This window comes from Macrotis lagotis, chromosome 3, assembly GCF_037893015.1.
Source record: "Macrotis lagotis isolate mMagLag1 chromosome 3, bilby.v1.9.chrom.fasta, whole genome shotgun sequence".
Taxonomy (NCBI): domain Eukaryota; kingdom Metazoa; phylum Chordata; class Mammalia; order Peramelemorphia; family Peramelidae; genus Macrotis; species Macrotis lagotis.
In genome coordinates this window covers 216775153-216796849 of record NC_133660.1, presented here as the reverse complement: position 1 = coordinate 216796849, position 21697 = coordinate 216775153, and the positions used below count along the sequence as shown (strand labels likewise).

Below are 21697 nucleotides of genomic sequence, written 5' to 3'. Positions count from 1 at the left end.
ATCTTCTAATTATTGGTAATTTAGAGCATTTTTTCACATGATTATTGATAGTTTTGATTTTTCCCTCTGAAAACTGCCTATTTATATCCCATGGTCATTTATTAATTAGGGAATGGCTTTTATTTTTGTAAAACTGACTCAGTCTCCTGTATATTTTAGAAATTAGATCTTTATCAGAGAAACCTGTGGCAAAGACCCCCTTCATTTTTGTTTTTCTTCTAATTTTAACTGTCCTGATTTTGTTTGTGAATTTTTTAAAATTTTATTTCATCTAATGATTTATTTTACTTCCTGTGAACCTCTCCATATCATATTTGGTTATGAACTCTTCCCCTAACCATAGATCTAAGAAGTAATTTCTTTCTTGCTTCTTGAAATTTGTTTGTGATATCATCCTTTATGTCTGAAACATGCAACCATTTTGAACTTATCCTAGCAGATGGTGTGAGCTGGTAGTCCATGCCTAGTTTCTTTTTAGTTCACAGAACTATTCTACTTTCTAGTTTTTCCAATACCTTGTCAAAGAGTGAGCTCCTTTCCCAATTGCTAGAATCTTTGGGTTTATAAAATACTAGGTGTTTCTTTATTTCTCTATTAGAAAAATAATCTATTTTATGATCAACCAAAGAGAATATATATTAAGCCTTTACTTTATATCATTAATTGTCAGGGCCAGGGACTCACTAATTGAAAAAGAGGGTATCAAGAATTGAAGTAGGATAGGGTAACAACTTTTCTCAGCTTCATTTTCCTTATCTGCAAAAAAAGGGAGAATAAAGTACCTATTTTTCAGGGTTGTAAGGATAAAATGAGATAATAGATATAAATTACTTTCTACCTCTTTATATACAACCCAAATTACAGATTATGGTGATAATGGTGGTGGTAGTGGTGGTGGTGCTAGTAGCAGTAGTAGTAATAATTGTTGCTGTTGTTATTGTTATCTGTGTAGAACTGTTCTTTTAATACAAGAGACACTTAAGGATTATCTATTGCTATAAGTTCCAGGAACAATTTTTGGAGCCTGTTACTCTTAGGAGACATGCATCTACAAAAAGCCTTTATCTCAAACTTGATGCTTCCTTTCGTGGAAAATGTTGAGTCATCATGAACAGCCAGTGAGCTTTTCTTATCAGGAAAGCAACTTTTTACTGCTTTAAACCAAATTCTATAATGTAATCAAAAAAAGATTTCTGGATGCAAAAAGTCTCAAATCATGCCAGCTGGCAGGAAACTAGACATTTATTCTCCAAAAAGACACTACATGACCTTTACAAATCAGCTGCATATAAAGGGAGGGAGGGGAAGTATCAGGGTGGAAATCTGCCATAAGCAAATGGTCTTTGAAATAAAATTTTAAAAAAATAATAAGGACTTTAGTCCTCTGATGGCATTCAGAACCAATGATAAAGGTTGGCAAAGAAGAACTGACTTATCTGAGTTGTGTTTATGGAAGCCAGTTGTGCCACGATCCCTGTGTTTGCAGATGGCCTCCTAGAAACATAATCTTGTCTTTCAAAGACATCTTTGGTGTTTTTTCAACATTTATCCAATTTTTTGGACCTAATGTCTTCAGTTATCCCATGAGAATTCTGAAGTGCATAGGTTTACACAGTAGAAAAGGTGGGGAGTAAAGAAAGAGATTTCACCTCAATTGTTCTGCATGAACTCTTAAGAAAGAAAACCTTTGAAATCTTATTCCAGCAGAGTACAAGTTCTAAAAATGACTACCAAGTTGGTAAGCTTTAGGTATGGACATAACGGTGAATTAGATGTCTGTCATAGAAAGCAGCCTGAAAGACTCAAGAAGACTGGCCATCAGATACAACTTTTTTGGTTCACAATAACTATTAAAACATTCTACTAAGGATTGAAGTGCATTGGCAAGAGTAGCTTTATCACTTGAATTACAGATCTTTGCAGATCTGTGTAGAACACAGATGTGTTCTACATATGTATTTATTTAGTTGTAGAGACATCTCTGTACATTTATGCATATACATAGAAACTTTAAGAATTCATTATTTCATTAAAGTCATAGCCTCTTCCATTACATGGAATACAATCTCTCTGCACTATAGTTGATGATCTTTGAGAATTGTAGCCAAAAATCTCTGATCACTTTGTAGTCAAGTTGGTAATGATATCTCAGCCTTAAGGTGGAACCTTAGATGACTGAAACTGGTGATTTTCTCAATATATCATTCCATCACCAATTCTAATCTTAAATTCTCCATACTGTAGTTGGTAGTTTCTCAAATTTCTTCTATGAATCAAATTATATCAGTCCCAGAAAACTTTCTGATAATGACCTTCCCAGTTCATACCTTTACTGTACATCAGAGCATAGATTCCAGGTTCATAATCAGGGCCTTACTTTTGAAAGCCTGGACTTTCTGTAGCTTATGCTCTCTTAGGACCTTTTCAAATTCAAAGTCATGTTCATACCAAAATTTAGTATATAGATATATTCCTATAGTATTCATAGTATTGCATGAGAACTCATGGAAATAGTTAATAAAGTTTTGAGGAATAAGGAGCTATAGGAGAGTGAAGAAACATATTGATAAAATCGCCAGTCTTTTAAATATTGACTATTAATTTAAGCATCTTTATATATGTGTACATATATGTTACATTGGTACATAAACATTCACACAAAGATTGACTGTGGGTAGGCAACATGTTACAGTGCATTGAGGACTGGCCTTCAAGTCCAGAAAACCTAGATTCCAATTCACTTAATCTCTTGATGCCCCCAAACCCAACTCTTAATATTCTAGTACACAAAAGTTGCTGATTTTCCTCTTACTGTGTTATAAAATATCTCTTGCCAACTTATTCCTACCAAAACAATTTTATTCTCTTTCACCTTCTTCCTGCTTTACTCCTTCTCCCTAACCCCTTTCCCCCAATGTAGCATATTTAATTAAACTAAAAAGTGAATTTATTACAAGCCAATTTCAAGTACAATACTCTTTGTAGATAGTCTTTTTAGACTTTTGAGGTTTAAAAATGCTTTCCATATGAGAGATTCCAGAGCTCTGGCAAAAAAGTATATAGGTATAACTACATATATATATATATGTGCATATTTATATATACATATATACATATATATACACACATATATATATATATACATATATATATATGTATTGATGAGCAGTGTCGCAAGAAAGGATCTGCTGGGAGTTTGGGATGGTTTCATTATCCATTTTTGAAACAAACATGATATTCATATGCGTAGTAATGTAACTCCTCCATTTCCTAGTACCATCAACAAGAAAAAAGTAGTTGAACCTTTTACAACTACCACAAGTTAGACTGTTTCAAATGTTTCCTGAATGACTAGAATAATGAGGCAGTGTTTTACAAATCATAAACACAATAGAAAAGTGTGATGTTATTAAAAATGATAGTAATGATAGTTGGCATTTCTATTGCTCTTTAAGGATTACAATGAACCTTACTAATATTATCTCATTTAGTGGGTGATGTTATTATTCCCATTTTACAGTTGAGGAAATTGAGGTAGACAGAGATTCAGGGACATATGGTTTTTTAAGTAATTTACTTTTTAAAATTTATTTATATATTTCTAAAATAGTTTTATTGTAAGAGTAAACATAATCCCCCCATATCCCCACAAAAATAAAAATCTCGTGAGAAATAAAGTGAAAGAAAGAGGGGAAAAATGTGCTTCAGTCTGTGTTCCGATACCGTCAGCTCTGTCTCATGGTGGGTTGCATTCTTTATCATAAATCCATCAGAAAAGTTACTTCCACAGCTGATGTTGCTGATTGCTTTTCCCTCCATCCATTTCTCCCTACTACCAATTATTATATTTTTCTCTCTCCTTTCACTCTATCCTACATCAAAAGTGTGCTGTGGGACAGCTGAGTGGCACAGCAGACAGTGCATCAGCCCTAGGGCCAAGAGCTTCCAAGCCAACATCCCATCCCAGAGACCCAGTACCCACCCATCCTGTCCTGGACAGACTATCCAATCCCACTACTTTGCAAAAAGTAAAAAAAGAAAATGTATTATATCTGACTATCCTCTCCCATGATCTACCTTCTCCTCTAGCCCCTACGTTCCTCCATTCCCTTTCTCCCATCCCCTTTCTCTCCTTTTTCTTCTAGATTTCTGTGCCCTATTAAGTATATATGTTGTTTCCATTTTGAGCCATTTCTGATGAGAATGAAGCTCCCTCATCCCCCCCCACATTCTCCCCTTCCATACCATTGCAAAAGCTATTTCTTGACTCTTTTACATGAAATATCTTAGTCTATTCTACCTCTCCTTTCCTCTCTCCCAGTACATTTCCTTTTCACCCATTGACACCATTTTAAAACTACATTATACCTTCAAATTTGGCTTTCTCATGTGTTTCAACTATAAATGCTCCTTCTAACTGTTCTAATAAATGAGAAGGTTCATATGAATATTATCTGTTTCATCTTCCCATGCAGGAATGCACACAATTCTTCATTATCATTAAATCTCTCATAATTTACCCTTCTCATCCATTCTCTATGCTTCACTTGACTCCTGTACTTGAAGATCAACTTTCTGTTCAGCTCTGGTCATTTCAACAGGAACATTTGAAATTTCCCTTTTTCATTGAAAGTGCATCTTTTCCCCTGAAAGACAACATTTAGTGTTGCTGGGTAGTTGATTCTCAGTTGCATTCCAAGCTCTGTTGCCTTTTAGAATAGTATATTCCAAGCCCTACAAGCCCTTAATGTGAATGCTGCCAAGTTCTGGGTAATCCTGACTACAGCACCACAATATTTAAGTTGTTTTGTTCTGACTGCTTGTAGTATTTCTCTTTGACTTGAGATTTCTGGAATTTGCTATAATATTCCTGGGAGTTATTTTTTTTTGGATCTCTTTCAGTAGGACATTGGTGGATTCTCTCAATTTCTATTTTGCCCTCTGCTTCTAGGATATCAGGACAATTTTCCTGTAGAAATTCTTTAAAAATGAAGACAAGGTTCTTTTCCTGATCGTGACTTTTAAGTAGCTAGCCCAATAATTTGTAAATTGTCTCTTCTAGATTTGTTTTCCAGATCTGTTCTTTTTTCAATAAGATATTTCATGTTTTCTTCTAGTTTTTGATTCTTTTGATATTGTTTTATTTGTGTCTTGATTCCTTACAAAGACATCAGATTTCTTTAGCTCCATTCTACATTTGAAGAATTTGTTTTCTTCAAAGAGCTTTTTTTTATCTCCTTTTCCATCTGGCCAGTTCTGTTTTTTAAGGTATTTTTCTCCTCATTAACTTTTACTGTTTTTTTTTTCAATTTGATCTAAACTAGTTTTTAGTTTGTGATCTCCTTGAGTAAGCTGTTGACTTGGTTTTCATGTTTTTCCTGCATTTCCCTCATTTCTCTTCCCAGTTTTTCCTCTATCTCCCTTACTTGATTTTCAAAATCTTTTTGAGCTCTAAAATAGCCTGAGACTAACTGCTATATTTCTTGGAGGATTTAGATGCAGAAGCTGGAACTTTCTCATCTTCTGATTATGTGTTTTGGTCTTCCATGAGACTGAAGTAATTGTCTATGATCAGGTTCCTTTTTTTTTTCCTGTTTATTCATTTCCCCAGCCTGCACCTGGTTTGGGGTGCTTCCCAAGCTTTTGAGTATTATTGAGTCACCCCCCACAAGGACCTCAGTATGTGAGGCTCTGACCATTCTCCTGCCTGTGCTCTGGTCTGTGGATGGCAATAGGGGGCTCTTCCAGACTATGACCAGGGTCTGAATATGGACAAAGCACAAGAGTCCTGTCCCAGGGCCAGAGGAGAGACCTCCCCCACCCCCCTTACCTTCCATGGATTGAGCACTCTGGTTGCAGCTGCCAGGCATCTTGCTGCCAGGTGGCACTGTACACCTGCTTCCATTTCCTGGGATCTGTACTGTGCTGAGGGTCACAGTTGTACTGATGGTCATGGCTGCGCTGAGGGCTACGCTGGCTCCCACTCACTCTAGCAGAGGTTTTCCCGCTGATCTTCCAAGTTGTGCTTGGTGTTCCCCAGGTTGCCAGATCAGGAAACTGCTTCTACTTCCTGGAGCCAGCACTCCCCATGACCCAGGCATCTAGGCACCCAGCAGGATGTTCCTGGAAGACTGGAGCTCCTTTGCTCCAGTGCAATGACCCTGGTTGTGCCTCTACCCCCTCCACCCCTGTGGAACAGAGTTTTCCCATGATTTTCCAGGCTACCTTAGGATGGAGAATTAACCCCCGTGGATCTTTCTTTGGGTTCTATCTCTCAAAAATTTAGTTAGAGCCATCATTTTAAGGTTTTTGGAATATTTTTGAGAGAGCTCCTAGGACTGTTCTCATGCCACCATCTTGTCTCTGCCCCCAAGGGACACATGGTTAATAAGAATCTAAGACTGTATTGGAACTCAAATTTCCCAGTTTCCAGATCCAACACTCTATCTTATTGCCTCCTCCACCTCCTCTTTTTGTTTCCATTACTCATTATAACCTGATTTTACCTGGAAACAAAAGATATTGAATACTTTGTACTGGACCTTGAACCTGAATCATTTTCCTATTCCTCCAATGCAGAACAAAGTGTGAAGGGTAAGAATAAGATCTAGGTATGGGACTGGTAGAAAGTGGAATTGTGGGGACGGCTAGGTGGCACAGTGGATAAAGCACCAGCCCTGGGGTCATGAGTACCTGGGTTCAAATCCGGTCTCAGACACTTTACCTAGCTATGTGGCCTTGGGCAAGCCACTTAACCCCATTTGCGTTGCAAAAGACCTAAAAAAAAGTGGAATTGTGAATCTTGCCCAGCACTTGCTGACATCTAGTGACTTTCAAGACCTGGTATCCAAAACCTGATGGAATGAAGTAGTCCTTGATCATAGAGTGTAAAAGTTCAGAAGCAATGGTAATCAAGCAAATAAGAAGGGTTTGTTCCCTGAAAAGGTAACATGGCATAGTGAAAATCAGACTAGATTTGCAAACAGAAGAAACCTGGTTCTAGCTTCTGCCTCAAAAACTACCTCAAAAGACCATGGGATAAGGCATTCTGTGTCTCTAAACTTCTCTTCCTCAACTGTAAAATAGGGTTGATATTACCTAACTCCTTGGTCCATTGTGAGGACTAGATGATGTAATTTCTTTTTTTTTAATTTCTTTTTTTATTCTCATTTTGTACAAATTTTTTTACATTAATAAAATATACTTGTTTACAAGTAAACAAATTACCCCTCCCCCCATGAATATAGATAGACTTGCTTGGGTGAAAAAGTAAAGGGAAGAGAAAAAAATTAAAATTAAAAAAATAATAGTAATAATTGTAGGTATGGCCAGGTGGCGCAATGGACAAAGCACCAGCCCTGGAGCCACAAGCACCCGAGTCCATATGCAGCCTTGTGAACCCAACAATCACCCAGCCATGTGACATGCAAGCCACCCGATCCCCACTGCCCTGCAAAAACCAAAAAGAAGAAAAAAAACAAAAAATACCCAACCAAAAATAAAATAGTAATAATAGTAGGGGTGGCAGACAGAGCATTGGCCCTTGAGCCAGGAGCACCTGGGTTCCAATCCGGCCCCAGACACCCAAAGATCACCCTGCTATGTGGCCCCAGGCAGGCCACCCAGCCCCACTTGCCCTGCACCCTCCCCCAAATAATAATAACAAAAGACATACTTCAGTCTTTGTTCCAACACCATCAACTTTGTCATGGGTGGATCACATTCTTTATGATAAGTCCATCACAAAAGTTACTTCCATATTTTTCCAAGGTTGCCATTGCTGATCGCAACTCCCTCCTTTCTTATTTCTCCACTACCATGTACTATATTTTCTCTCTCCTTTCACTCTGACTCTGCTGTAGGGTCGCTGAGTGGCACAGCAGACAGATCTCTGGTCCTGGGGCCAAGAAGCCCTGAGCTCCCATACCACCCCTTAGGCCCAGAATCCACCTGGCCCTATGGTCATGGGCAGGCCATCCAATCCCAGCCCCTTGCAAGAAGTAAAAAAGAAAATGTGTTATATCTGACCACTGTCCCCCCATGGTCCATCCTCTCCTCCTTTATTCACATCCCCTCCCCTTCCCCCTGCTCCCCCCTCCTTCTTACTCCAGTTGTCTATACCCCATTGAGTATATTTGCTGTTTCCTCTCCTACCCATCTCTGATGAGAGCAAAGGTTCTCTCATTCCCCCTTGCCTCCCCCCCTTCCATATCATTGCAATAGCTCATTGTAATAAAAAAAATCTTATTATGTGAAATATCTTGGACTATGCCTCCTCTTCTTTTTCTTTCTCCCATTCCATTTCCCTTTTTTTCCTATTGACTCCATTTTTATACCATATTTTATCTTCGAATTCAGCTTTCTCCTGTGCTTCAACTATAAAAGCTCCCTCTACCTGCTCTATTAACTGAGATGGTTCATATGAATATTAGCAGTATCATTTTTCTATACATGCAGTTCATCCTCATTAACTCCCTCATATTTCCCCCCTCTCCTCCAATCTCCATGCTTCACCTGAGTCCTGTATCTGAAGATCAAACCTTCTGTTCAGCTCTGGCCATTCCAAAAGGAACCTTTGAAATTCCCCTGGTTCATTGAAAGTCCATCTTTTTCCCTGGAAGAGGACATTCAGCCTTGCTGGGTAGTTCATTCTTGGCTGCATTCTAAGCTCTTTTGCCTTCCAGTATATTGTATTCCAAGCCCTATGAGCTTCCAATGTAGTTGCTGCTAAGTCCTGTGTGATCCTGACTGCAGCTCCATGATATTTGAACTGTGTTCTTCTGGCTGCTTGTAATATTTTCTCTTTGACTTGGGAGTTCTGGAACTTGGCTATAATATTCTTGGGGGTTGGTTTTTTGGGATCTCTTTCTTGGGGGGATCGGTGGATTCTCTCCATTTCTGTTTTGCCCTCTGCTTCTAGAATATCAGGGCAATTTTCCTGTAGTAATTCTTTGAAAATGATGTCAAGGCTCTTTTCCTGATCATGACTTTCAGGTATTCCAATAATTTTTAAATTATCTTTCCTAAGTCTGTTTTCCATATCAGTTGTTTTTTTCAATGAGATATTTCACATTTTCTTCTAATTTTTCATTTTTTTGGTTTTGAAGTATTGATTTCTGATTTCTGGCAAATTCATCAATCTCCCTGAATTCTATTCTTTGTCTGAAAGATTTGTTCTCCTCAGAGAGTTTTCTTATCTCCTTTGCCATCTGGCCAATTTTGCTTTTTAAAGCATTCTTCTCTTCAATAACTTTTTGAACTGTTTTATCCATTTGACCTAAGCTGGTTTTTAGCATGCTATTTTCTTCAGCATTTTTTTTTATTTCCTTGACTAAGCTGCTGACTTCATTTTCATGTTTTTCCTGCATCTCTCTCCTTTCTTTTCCCAGTTTTTCTTCCAACTCCCTCATTTGATTTTCAAAGTCTTTTTGAGCTCTATCATAGCCTGAGCCCAATTTCTGTTTTTCTTGGAGTCTTTAGATGCAGGAGCTTGTGCTTCCTCATCTTCAGACTGAGTATTTTGATCCTTCTTGTGCTCATTCGCAAAATATTTCTCAATGGTCTTCCTCTTGTTTCTTTGCTTGTTCATTTTCCCAGCCTAAGCCTGTTTTTTAGGGTGCTTCCTGAGCTTTTGGGACACTCCCACAAGGGTCTCAGTGTGTGAGGTTCTGTCCTCCCTCCTGGTCTGTGAATGACCATAAGCGCCTCCCTCTGCCACGGGGCCAAGGTGGGGGGGGGCTGCTGTTCTATGGGGGGGGCCAGACTGCGATTAGGATCTGAATGTGGTCAGAGCCCCAGAGTCCTGTTCCAGGGGGAGAGGACAGAGCTAGGCAGTCTCTCTTCACTCCCCTCCCTCAGCTCAATGGGCTCATGCCCTGGGGGCTCCAGCCCGCTTCTGTTTCTGGGTCTGGCTGCTGAAAGACCAAACTGCTCCCTGTGTGCACTGAGGGCTGAGCCCCGCGTGCTTGCTCTGGCAGAGGTCCCCTGCTGTTCCCTCACTTTGTGCCAGTGCTCCCCGGGGTGCAGCTCAGAAGCCCCCCCACCCCCCGCTGCTGTGAGCTGTGGCTCCCAGCGCCCTGGGGCTGCCTCTGGGAGGCTGAAGTTCTTTGGCTCTGGTGGGTCACCCCTCCGCCCCGGGGAGCAGAGCCTTTCTGCTCTTTTCCAGGTTACCTTGAGTAGGAGAACTGCCTCACTGGGTCCCTTTGTGGGTTCTGTCTCTCGAATGTTTATTTAGAGTTCTTAGTTTATGAGTTTTTATCAGAGAGCTCCTAAGACTCGATCCCTTCATGTCACCATCTTGGCTCCGCCCCTCTAGATGATGTAATTTCAACAAAACTTAAAGTTCTATACATATTCCAGCTGGGAAATACTCCCCCCAAATATCTAGAGGCAAAAGTATGCCTTTATAGTGCAATCAATAAAAATAAGAGCAGGATCTAAAGAGTAGGTGTTGGTCTGTTTATTTTTAAAATGTTCAGCACCATGGCTAGGGACATCTGATAAAAAATAGGAAAACAGGGGAGCCCTATAGATAAGGAAGTGAAGAGGCTCTTTGCAGTTGGTGGTAGATTTAAGTGGGCTAGTTGATTATCTGTGCCTTTTAGCATTTTTTTTTAAAAATTAATCTGTTAGCTTTTAGAATTTGACTAACAGGTAAGAAAATGTCAGTTGATGATTACAGTATTAGGCTAGCTAAAGGCTTAGACCAAAGAATTTAGCCACCCTGTCCATGTTTGTCTTATTTATCACAACTAGAAATAGTTCTCCCAAACTTCTACTGACTGGCTCCTAGACAGGAGGCAGATGCATTTGTATGATGAAAACTTTATGTAATTGAAAATACAATTTTGAAGTTTCATATTTATCATCCCAATTTGGGTCAAAGAAATTTTGAGTCCTCACCTCTGTAACCAACTTTACATTGGCATTACATCCCAATACATCAGAACCCAGAGTAATATTGGCTATTGAGTTAATAAAGTTGTAGTTCCTTATTCATAAATCTGTCTTGTAATGAGTTCTCTTTTCAGATTCAATAACTAAACCAAAGGGGAGGGGGGAAAGGCAAAGGCAAAAAGATGAGAGGAGAAGGGGGAAAAAAGAGAAGAGGAAAGGAGAGCAAGAAGAGAAGGGAATAAAAGGATATTGCACAGAAGGAAAAAAGAGGTAAAGGAGAAGAGAGGAGAATTATTGGATTGTAAATTGTACATGAAAAGTAATTTGTAAAAAAGGATAAGTTAAGGCAAGGGCATATCTGAGCTTGTTAAAGCATGTGTTACTCTTTTCTTTACATTTGGTTTAAATCACAAGATCACAATATACAATTTACTAGCATATAATTTTTTGCAGGGGGCAGTCCTAGTGCAGTGAATAGAGCACTGGCCTTGGAGTCAGGAGGACTAGAGTTCAAATCTGGCCTCAGACAACTGACACCAACTAGCTGCATGACCTTGGGCAAGTCACTTAAGCCTGACTGCCTCACATCCAGAGCCATCTCCACTCAACCTGATTCATCTGTCCACTGGATCCAGATGACTCTGGAGGAGAAAGTGAGGCTGGTAACTTAGCACAATATACCCTCATTCAAATCTAATTCACTTGCTTGTCATAGCATCACCTTCCTGATGTCACGGTCTTCTTTGAGAATGAAGGACAAACATTATTATTAGCATATATGTATAATTTTTTTATGTTTGCCAATATGTACAAAATTGCTTACCCATATGTTCATCAGTAAAGGTCAGTAGGGAAAAGGTCTGTTAACAACTATAATGGCTGTAAGAAGACATTCAGCATGTTCCCAAGAAAATTATAATAGTTACTTATATTTCTGTGGCATAATATGATTACACACTTTCTTGATAATGAGCTTGCAAGATAGATAGTATAATTCTTATTATATCTATTTTACAAATTATAAAACTAAGATATAATAGATTAAATTATTTTCCCAAGTTCACACAGGTTGGATCAGAATCCAGATAAAAATCTAATTCTTTTCATTCCAAGTCCCACATGCCTTCAATACATGATATTATCAGGAATAATAAATGGTTGAGATATTAGAAAGATAAGAGATTAACAAGTGGATGTTTTCACCTTCTGTATTTTTTGGCTTTTGATTTTTTTCTTTGTTGTAGTATGCCAGTTGTTTGTTGAGAATGTTTTAATATTAATTTTATTTTTTTCTCTTAAATGAACCCATTATGTAAAGTATGCATAGTGGCATGAATAGAACACTGGATCTGGTATCAGGAAAACTGGTTTCAAAACCCGATTCTAGTATTTCCAAGTTATATGATCATGAGCTAATCATTTTGCCTCTTTTAATTTCATCTGCAAAATAATGATTATTGTCATTCTATGCTATCCTTATAGAATCATTGTGAGGAAAGTGCTTTATAAACCTAAAATTGGCATAGGATTATGAAGCTTTTTTAAAATAGCACTGTTATCACTACTAGAAATTCATGAATTTCCCAAACATGAATCAGTTCCTGTATTGGTTTGATGGATGCTGGGTACAATTAGTATCCTCATCAATGAGACATTTCCCTCATAGCACCATATGGATTCATCATGTAAAAATCCCAGTAGTATCACTACACAGCTCTTTAATATAATATCATTTCCTTCTACTCTTTTTTCCCTTTATAGATGCAGAGCCAAATTTACAGTCAGGTTTGCACCATCACCACCCAAAATGCCTTAAAGGTTTGTGTACAAAGCTTTCTGTGTTGTGGCATAAGCTTCAGGTGTCGGTTTGCCAATGTTGTGATCTCAGTTCAGTACATGTTGTTCTGCAGCCTGCAGGGATGACTTCACTTCACACACAATGTCAGCTCTTTTTTATTTTTATAATGGATTATCTATTCATGGGGGTAACATCTGAATATCTGCTAGCAAGCCTAAGGTCATGGTCTTGTCCTACATTAAAGAAATATGAATGACATAGGGAACTGAGCTATGGCTCTATCTCAGCTGAATAACATTTTAGCAGGTGGAAGCACTTTTCTGATGGATCAGAATCACTGAGTGTTACCATTGATGACAAAGTAGATTATTTCCACTTTTGTATTAACTGTACCAGCAGATATAGATGATTGAGAATCGACTATAATAATAACTCACATTTCTATAACATTTCTATTATAATTATATTCTTAACAACGATAGAGTTTCTCAGTTAGTTTGTCTCAGAGTTTAGATGATATCTTCTTTATGGTGACCTAGTTTTCATGTGTCTGAAATCAATGTCTTTTGACTTGAATTCTAGTGCTTCTCCCCCCCCCCCATACCATCCTGATCTTCTGACTTTGGGAATGGGAGTCTGGAGTGTGATAGTAGGAGGGAATGAACCTGTCATCTACAAATAGAATTGTTTGAAGTTGACATAAGGAACCATTAGGAAGTTTAAAGTGGAAATGAGCACGAAGTCTCAGTTTACCCTGCTCTGTATCATTGTTAGTTCTCAGTAATAATAATAATAATGATGATGATGATGATGATGATGATAATATTTTATGAAACTACTACATATCCCATGAGGTAGAGAACAAACATTATTATCTCAATTTATAGATGAGGCAATTAATATTCAGAGAAGTAAAGACCCAGTCAATAGGGAAATGTCAGTCAGGATCTGAAATCAGATCTTTGGACTTCTCACACAGGGCTCTTTAACAATTAAACAGTGCTCCTTTATAAGCAGAAGTGAACCAAGATTAGAGGCCAAGAGCTGTGTAGCATTCAGTATCCCTGGCAGATAACTTTATGGGGTCATATTTATGCCAGGATCTCCTTTGTACCCCCAAATACTACCCTACTTGTTACAGCAATTGAGACAAGTGTTTATGTGATTATTCACCTGCAAGCTCTTTGAATGTGGAGACAAAATGTCATTGTAATGCCCTGTTGATCAGTTATTAAGTGTTGATTAAGTGTCTGACACCATACTGGGTGCTAAGGACAGTTTTCCACATATAATATAACTACCAACCAGTAACTGGGAAAGGATCACTTAATTTAAAGGAGTCATCATGATTGTGAAGTCCCTGTCAAAGTAAGATTTGGAAGAATTGATGATATTTGGTGGGATGTTATCCACTGATAAGAGTTGAATTAGCATATTAATAGAACTGGATAACGAGTCCTTGGTACTTGTCTCTAGTCTACTTTCACATAGAATGTATATTGTATGAACCATCAAACATAAATGCCTTCTGGTAGAATCAGAAAATATAGAATGTTAGTTCTGCAAATAGTCTTAAATCATAGGTCACTCATTACAGTTAATAGAATTTTAGAAGAATTACAAGCTAAAAAATGAATTAGCCAAGAAAATACTATGGTTTTCAGTTCTACTGTTTTATGACTAGACAGAGCAGATTTGGAATATTGCACCCATTGTTGAAGATTCATTTAAAGTAATACATTGAAAAAGTGAAGTGCATCCAGTGTAAGGTGACCAAGATGATAGAGTTACTCAAAAAATGTCATAAAAAGGTAGATCAAAGGGATTGGAATTGCTTATCTTTGAGAAGAAAAGACATTTGGGGAACAAAATTATTGATTTCAAATATTGGTAGGATTATCACATAGAAAAGGAATTATCATGTGGGATTTCTTTTCTTGGTTTCAGAGAAGAAAACAACCAATGGGTAAAAATCAGGAGACAAGATTTTGGTTCAATATATTCAATATAAGTTCAATATTTGTTTCAATATTTCCAATAATTAATTATCCCAAAATAAAATGGGCTTCCACAAGGAGTATTGATTTCTTCATTAATGCATATACTCAGGCAGAGTCTATTTTTAGTATATAATTTAGGTAGAAACTATACTTCTGTGGTTCCTTCAAATCTTCTAAGATTTGATGATTCAGAAAAGATAAAATGTTAAAGAATAGAAAACAGCAAGGTAAATAGTCATTTACTCCACCATCCCCATTTCATAAATTGAGAAACTGAATCATCCAAGGTAAAAATAACTTTCCAAGGTAACACACCTAGTAATTTGGTTCTGTCTCTACATGATAGAAACTTAATATGGTTGGGTGTTTGAACAGCTGGCACATGAAGAGTCAATAACTGTATGTTTGCTTTCTCTAGGAGCTACACAGAAATAAAAGTGGTTCCTTTCATTTTTCCCCTAATTTGTTCTTCCATTTGGAATGATTTGTCTTCCATTTTCTTCTTTCTCTTTTTCCTCCTAGGAAACAAGAACTTCCTCAGAGAGCATAATTTCTGTGCCTGCTTCAAATACATCAGGATCTCCAAGTCGTGTGATTTATGTGAGTATAGGATGAGGGAGGGTAGATTGGGTTAGAGGGGATTATAAGTTGAGTGAGTGAAAAGAAAAATCAGATCCTTATAGTTTATAGTTGGTGAGTAAAATTGATTATTTATTTCCTCAAGAACTATACCCCAAAATATTAAAAGAGAAAAAGAAACATAAAGAGGCATGGGATGATTTGATTTCTATGGTAGAAAAGGCACAAAAATAAGAACAAGGAAAACTATGTTCTAGTCAATCATTGGCCATATAAATCATTTGCACAAATACCTAACTTGGCACCATTTTCAGTATTTGCAAAATTGAGGGATGGTGAATTAAATGACCTCTAAGCTCTAACATTCTACATATTAACTTTGCTATGAACCTTAATAGTCTATATTTTGTGGTCTATGACAGCTTCTCGCCCTAACCTTCTCTACTATAAGGTCCCTTCTGACTCTCATTCTGTTTTTAAAGTTCCCTCCAAAGTCTGACATTCTACATAGTAGGGTTCCTTCTAACTCTAATATTGTGTGACTCCTCATGTCATGGAGCTATTGAGGACTTTGAATCTAAATGATGTCAAATAACTACTCAATTCAGTGGCAAAAAATGTATGAAACAGTTAGTTGATAGGCTAGTTTTATTTTACTTGTTTACCTAATTTGTATTGGAGTTAGTGTCTAGATTCTGACACTACTTTACTTTGCTAAAATAACATATTATAGGTTTTTTATAAAAACTATAAGTTGATAAAGCCAAGTGAGAATAATTATTGTGTAATACACATATATATGTACATGTGTATTATTGACTTTACATTTATATTGTGTTTTAAGGTTTACCAAGAGATTTGGCTATATAATCCTATTTGAGCCTCACAATCTCCTATGAAGAATTTAGGCAGTTATAATTTCTCCTAGATGAGAAAATTGAGTCTCAGAGAAAATGGGCAACCAACCTCTCCCTTCCATGAGAGAGTTTCAGATATTTTATCTATAAAAAAGAGGTTTTAAATGATCTAAATAACTGTATGGATGCATATATATATATATATATATATATTATCCATACATAGATTTGTATGGTTACTCTGAACTGAATCATACAATCACAGACTATTATAGATGGAAGTTCACCTCAAAGTTTATCTATACCTACCTTTGCCTAAATAAAAATCGCCTCTACAATATACCCAAGAGATCATCTTTGCCATAACTTGAAGACCTCCTAGTGTCGGGAACCTAACCTTTAGGGTCATAATAAGACCCTAAGATTTAGAGCTAGAGTGACTTGAAAAGTCATTCAATTTATTTTATAGGTAATAAAAGAGAGGCTAAGAGAGATTAAGTGACTTACCAACATTCATTAGTGATAGTAATAATGATTATTGTTAACATTTATATATAGTACTTAAAGTTTTGCTGAGAACTTCACAAATATTATCTCATATGATCCTCATTGCAATCTTGGGATATAAGTACCATTATTATAAACATTTTAGATGAGGAAACTGAGGTACAGAGAAGTTCAGTGACTTGTCCAGGATCACACAGCTAGTTAGTGGCTAAAACTTGATTTGAACTCAGGTCTTTCTGACACCAGGTCTAGTGCTGTCATCAAATTGGTACCACACCATTGCTTCAAATGATTAGTAATTAGTGTTGTTTGTCTAACAAAGTGAATATTCTAGTCCCTTAGTTCTTTTTTTTTAAAGTATCTCAAAATTGATTCTGAGTTTATTAATTATCAAGACAAGCAAACATTGCTTACACAAACACAAACTCAATTTTTTAAAAGATCAGAAAGGAAACTAGAGACTCTATCATTTATTTTGTTTTAAAACCTATTAACTTTCATAAGAAACAAAAATTTCACATTTTCTTCCTTTATCCTTCATTTCTATTTTTTTAGTTTGGACTGATACAATTGTTTCATGTTTTAGTGTCTTAACTTCTGAAAAATAGACATGGAACATATTTTTAAAAAAATTAAATGTAGGGGTGACTAGGTGGCACAGTGGATAGAGCACTGGCCCTGGAATCAGGAGTACCTGAGTTCAAATCTGGCCTCAGACACTTAATTGCCTAGCTGTGTGGCCTTGGGCAAGCCACTTAACCCCATTTACTTTGCAAACTAAAAAAAAAAATTAAATGTAAAATTCATGAAAAATTTCATCATTTCATATTAAAATAGGCATAGTTTATCATACAAAGAAGAAATGATCTTTTCCTTGTCGTCTATTAGTTGTCTGGTCAGATCTTCAGTTAGAAAGTTTTTAATTATATATGCTCAAATACTGGTATAGAAGAATTGATGATAAAATGGAAATGCTCAGCACTTCAGCCAGGGGAGAGAGTCTTCTGCTGTGCAACTACCTATTTGCAGCTGAAAATTTTCTATGAGTCTCCACATAATGAAAGCCAGAAGATATCTTAGAACATACAACAGAGAGCCCTCTTTAAGGGTTAGAAGAAACCTTACAATATGAAATTTCAGAGCTCACACTGACCTAGAAGAGGGTATAAAATGTTATTGCTAGAAATATCCTTCAGAAATATCTAGTTCCACCAGTACCTAAATGAAAATTCTTTCCGAAAGTTATCCAGCAAATGCTCATCACTTTTTGCTTAAAGAGGAAGAACCCTGAGGAAACAGTGATAAGGACTAAGGCTATACAACTAACGACATCAGTCAATAGTAGGACTTAACTTTTCTTACACCCAACAATTCACTCTTTTCACAGTGCTTGTATGACTTTTCTTATTTGGTAGGAAAAGAAACCCATAGAAGGAAGGGTCTGGAGGGAAAGGAAGTTCATCTAAATGGTCTTTTTATTTGTATGGCACAACTAGTTGCTGTAGCAACCAAGTGAAGTATGTTGAATGAAATAAATTTGAAAGTCATCCTATGAAGGACAAATGCTAAAGAGAATGTGACATTCTTCTTACTGTCCAAATGTTCAAGGCATGTAGTTTTTAAATATGAAAAAGAAAAAGTAATAATTCTGCCAGTCCCTGTGCCCTCATCACATCACTTTTCCTTTCAGAGCTTGTTTCTTTCTCTATACAATGGGAATATATTAACCATGTACAAAGTATTGGCTTTGAGTTAGAGACTTGAATTCAAATTCAAACCCTTCTCCTTAGGAGTAATGTGTCCTTAGGCATGTGCTTTACCTCTACTCTTTAGTTTCCTTCCCTAGATTACATCTCAAACAGTTAAACTTCGATGTTCTGACCTGGTCCATCTCAGCAGGTTTCATGAAGATGCAATAATGCCCCCCACATGAGAATTTTTCTTCTTTTGTAAAACTATAAATAACATAACCATTATTAGTGTTAATTTTTATTATCATAGAGATTTGTTTTCCTTCTCCTTATTCCACTTTCCTCCCCCCCCCAAATTCTTTGGGGAAAACATGAAACTCACTTTAGGGACTTTTCTCTTTGAAATATTCAATTATTGACTGATTATTAACTGTGTACCAAGTGCACAGACCCCACTTGAGTATAGCTGAAAAGTGAGAAGGAAAAGGAAGGATATGTTTGAATCATAATTATCTTTCACCACCTGCTTTGATTGGGGCTAAGTACTAGAGGAATATGGAAGTAGGAAATATGAGCTTCAAGGGGCAAGACATCCATATGAAGCAATTAAATTATGAAAGAACATAGTAATAGGGGCGGCTAGGTGGCGCAGTGGATAAAGCACCAGCCCTGGAGTCAGGAGTACCTGGGTTCAAATCCGGTCTCAGATACTTAATAATTACCTAGCTGTGTGGCCTTGGGCAAGCCACTTAACCCCATTTGTCTTGCAAAAACCTAAAAATAAAGAACATAGTAATAAAATGTCGGAATAAAAGAAGTACTTTAGGAGTTACAGAATAGATCCATTGTAGTTCCAAGTGTTGTATAATATGGTGTCATTGAGCTGGATGACTTTTTAAGTTTACTGTTGTCTCTAAAGAAGAAGCATCTTGATGAAGTAGCAAGAGCATGGTATTTAAAGACAGAAGTCCTGGCTTCTAATTCTTGACCTACCACTTAATACATTTAATAATCAATACGCTTAATACCACTTAATCTCTCTGCATTTCAGTTTCATCATTTGTTTAAATAAGTAGGTTGGGTTAAGATGATCTTCAAAATCTATGCTCAAACAATCCTAAATTCAAGGAAATGCTTTAATATTGGTGCTGTGATTCTTGACATGTCCATTTTGCAGTTAAGGAAGGTGAAAATCAGAGAGGTGATTTGCTCTTGGACACAAAATAGCCACATAATTGCATAAATAGCATTTAGGTCCAGTAAATTTGTACTCCAGAGACCAGTGTGTTTTTCACTATATGCTTGCTGCTTTACTAACTTGCTACTCTGCATATGGGGCTGACTGTTGGTTCTTGGCTCATATCTATCTACTTTTGATTTGGCTGTAATAATTCCCCTCTTCTCTTTGGTCTTTCCTCTCTTTCTTAGGCTAAGCTTGGAGATGAGATTCTTGACTACAGGGACTTGGCTGCTCTTCCTAAAAACAAGGCCATCTATAACATCGACCGCCCAGATATGATCTCCTACTCACCATACATCAGTTACTCCACAGGTGACAGGCATAGTTATGGAGAGGTACGAAAAGTGAATAATGTCATGACTTTGGAAATGGGACCTTGATCACTGCTTTCATTTAACTTGGGTTTTGGGCTCTGTAAAACTAACACTGTTTTATCTATAAGCTAGAATTCTTCATCCTTCTTTGAGTAACCATTTCATAGCAAGTTGCTTTTGTGTTTTAAGAATTGCATATACCCAGAAAGCTTTTGCTACCAGTTTTTTTTGATCCACAGTAAATGTATGAGTGGGTTTTTTTGGGAACCAAAGACATTATCATGAAATGTGACAGTAAATATGACAAGAAACAATGGTGAATTTAAGAAAATGATCAGAAGCTGATTCAAATACTCTTCTTGCCTCTTGTATAGGATAACTCACATGATATGATTCCAGCCAATGCAGTTTCTTCAAAACTTGATTACTAGATTATCATTCAAATGATCAACAAGCATTTATTAAATGCTTATGGGCTATGCTAGGTTCTAGAGATAAATACAAAAGAGGAAATAAGCTTTGTTTCATTACATTTACATTTGATCATCAAAGTTCCCTAATACCCTAGAGGTCTAATTCATATCTGTCTAGCTCAAATACTGCAATACTAGTAGAATGGTCAGCCCTTGATTCCCAGCATCCTTAATTCTCTTGAGCATCAAACTGCTCATTGTCCCATTTATAATAGTTGGTCTGTAAACTAACCACCCAACAATGTTGTCTCTTAAATTCACTTTTTGCATAGAATAAATTGACATTTGGGAGGGTCTTCCAGCATGCAGAGTGATCTACACAATGCATGAAATGTATCATTTTCCTATATGCAGATTGCTTTTCACTGTCCCTGTCTTTGTCTCCATTATCTGTATGTGAAAATCTGACATCTTGTTGTACTAATGCCACCTAAAACACATTATATATTTCTCAATGTTTTATATGAAATGCCATTTTCTTTCATTCCCCTTTTTGTATTATTTAATGGTACCTTTCTTCTATTGAATTTAAATTGTTACTTTGTAATTTATTTGATAATCTGAGAATTTCATGTGGACTTTTGTCATGGCTGGATTACAAAAGATGCTTTTTTGACCAATTTTTCCCACTCACCATCCAGATAATAGGTTTTATTTAAGCTTGGCTATTATATGGAATCAGCAGAACTTAAAATACACAGATAGTAAATAGAACTCTGAATTTGAATTGAAAATAGATTCATAGATTCTAATCCTACCTTGAGTACTTATTAGATATGCCCCTGACTATTCACTTAAATTCTCTGAATCCCAGTTTCTTGATCTGTAAAAGGCAGAGAATGATATTGCCTTCCCTGGAGAGTTGTTGTAAGAATTGGATAAAATCATATATTTAAGATTCTTTGTAATTATCAAGCACTCTGTAAATGTAATTATGATTATTAGTAGTAATAATATTATCATTATTATTATTGAAATCCAGCTCCATTACTTACTAGTCATAGAAGGTAACCATTTCACCTCTCAAACTCAGTTTCCTCATCAGTAAGATGGGGACAATAATATTGGTAATATCTACCCTATAGGAAGGCCCTTTGTAAATAGCAAATCACCCTAGAAATATTAGCTATTATTGCCATTTTCTCTTTATTAAAAAGGCCAGGATTTCCAATGACCCCCTAACAAGAAATGACTACCAGCTTCAGGACAGGAAGACTAACCCCAGTCCCCAGATGCTGCTTCAGTGTATGCTTGGTGACTCTCTGCCCCCTTTCTCTGCTCTTGCCCCTACAAGCTGAGCCTCACCACCCTGACTCACTTAGCCTCTATTCTTCCACACAGA

At 36.9% G+C, this 21697-nt stretch overlaps 1 protein-coding gene across 3 annotated transcripts in view; it reads left to right on the top strand.

Moving 5' to 3' along the window:
* The window catches only part of ABLIM2 (actin binding LIM protein family member 2), a 235014-nt gene that overhangs the window by 127832 nt on the left and 85485 nt on the right, over positions 1-21697 (top strand). For 2 of the 3 annotated variants that reach the window (XM_074229840.1, XM_074229841.1), the window contains exons 9-11: positions 12658-12714; positions 15217-15294; positions 19757-19903. In XM_074229840.1, coding sequence (XP_074085941.1) covers positions 12658-12714; positions 15217-15294; positions 19757-19903 — 282 coding nt within the window. The remainder of the gene's footprint in view (positions 1-12657; positions 12715-15216; positions 15295-19756; positions 19904-21697) is intronic. The other variant, XM_074229842.1, reaches the window with a different exon arrangement.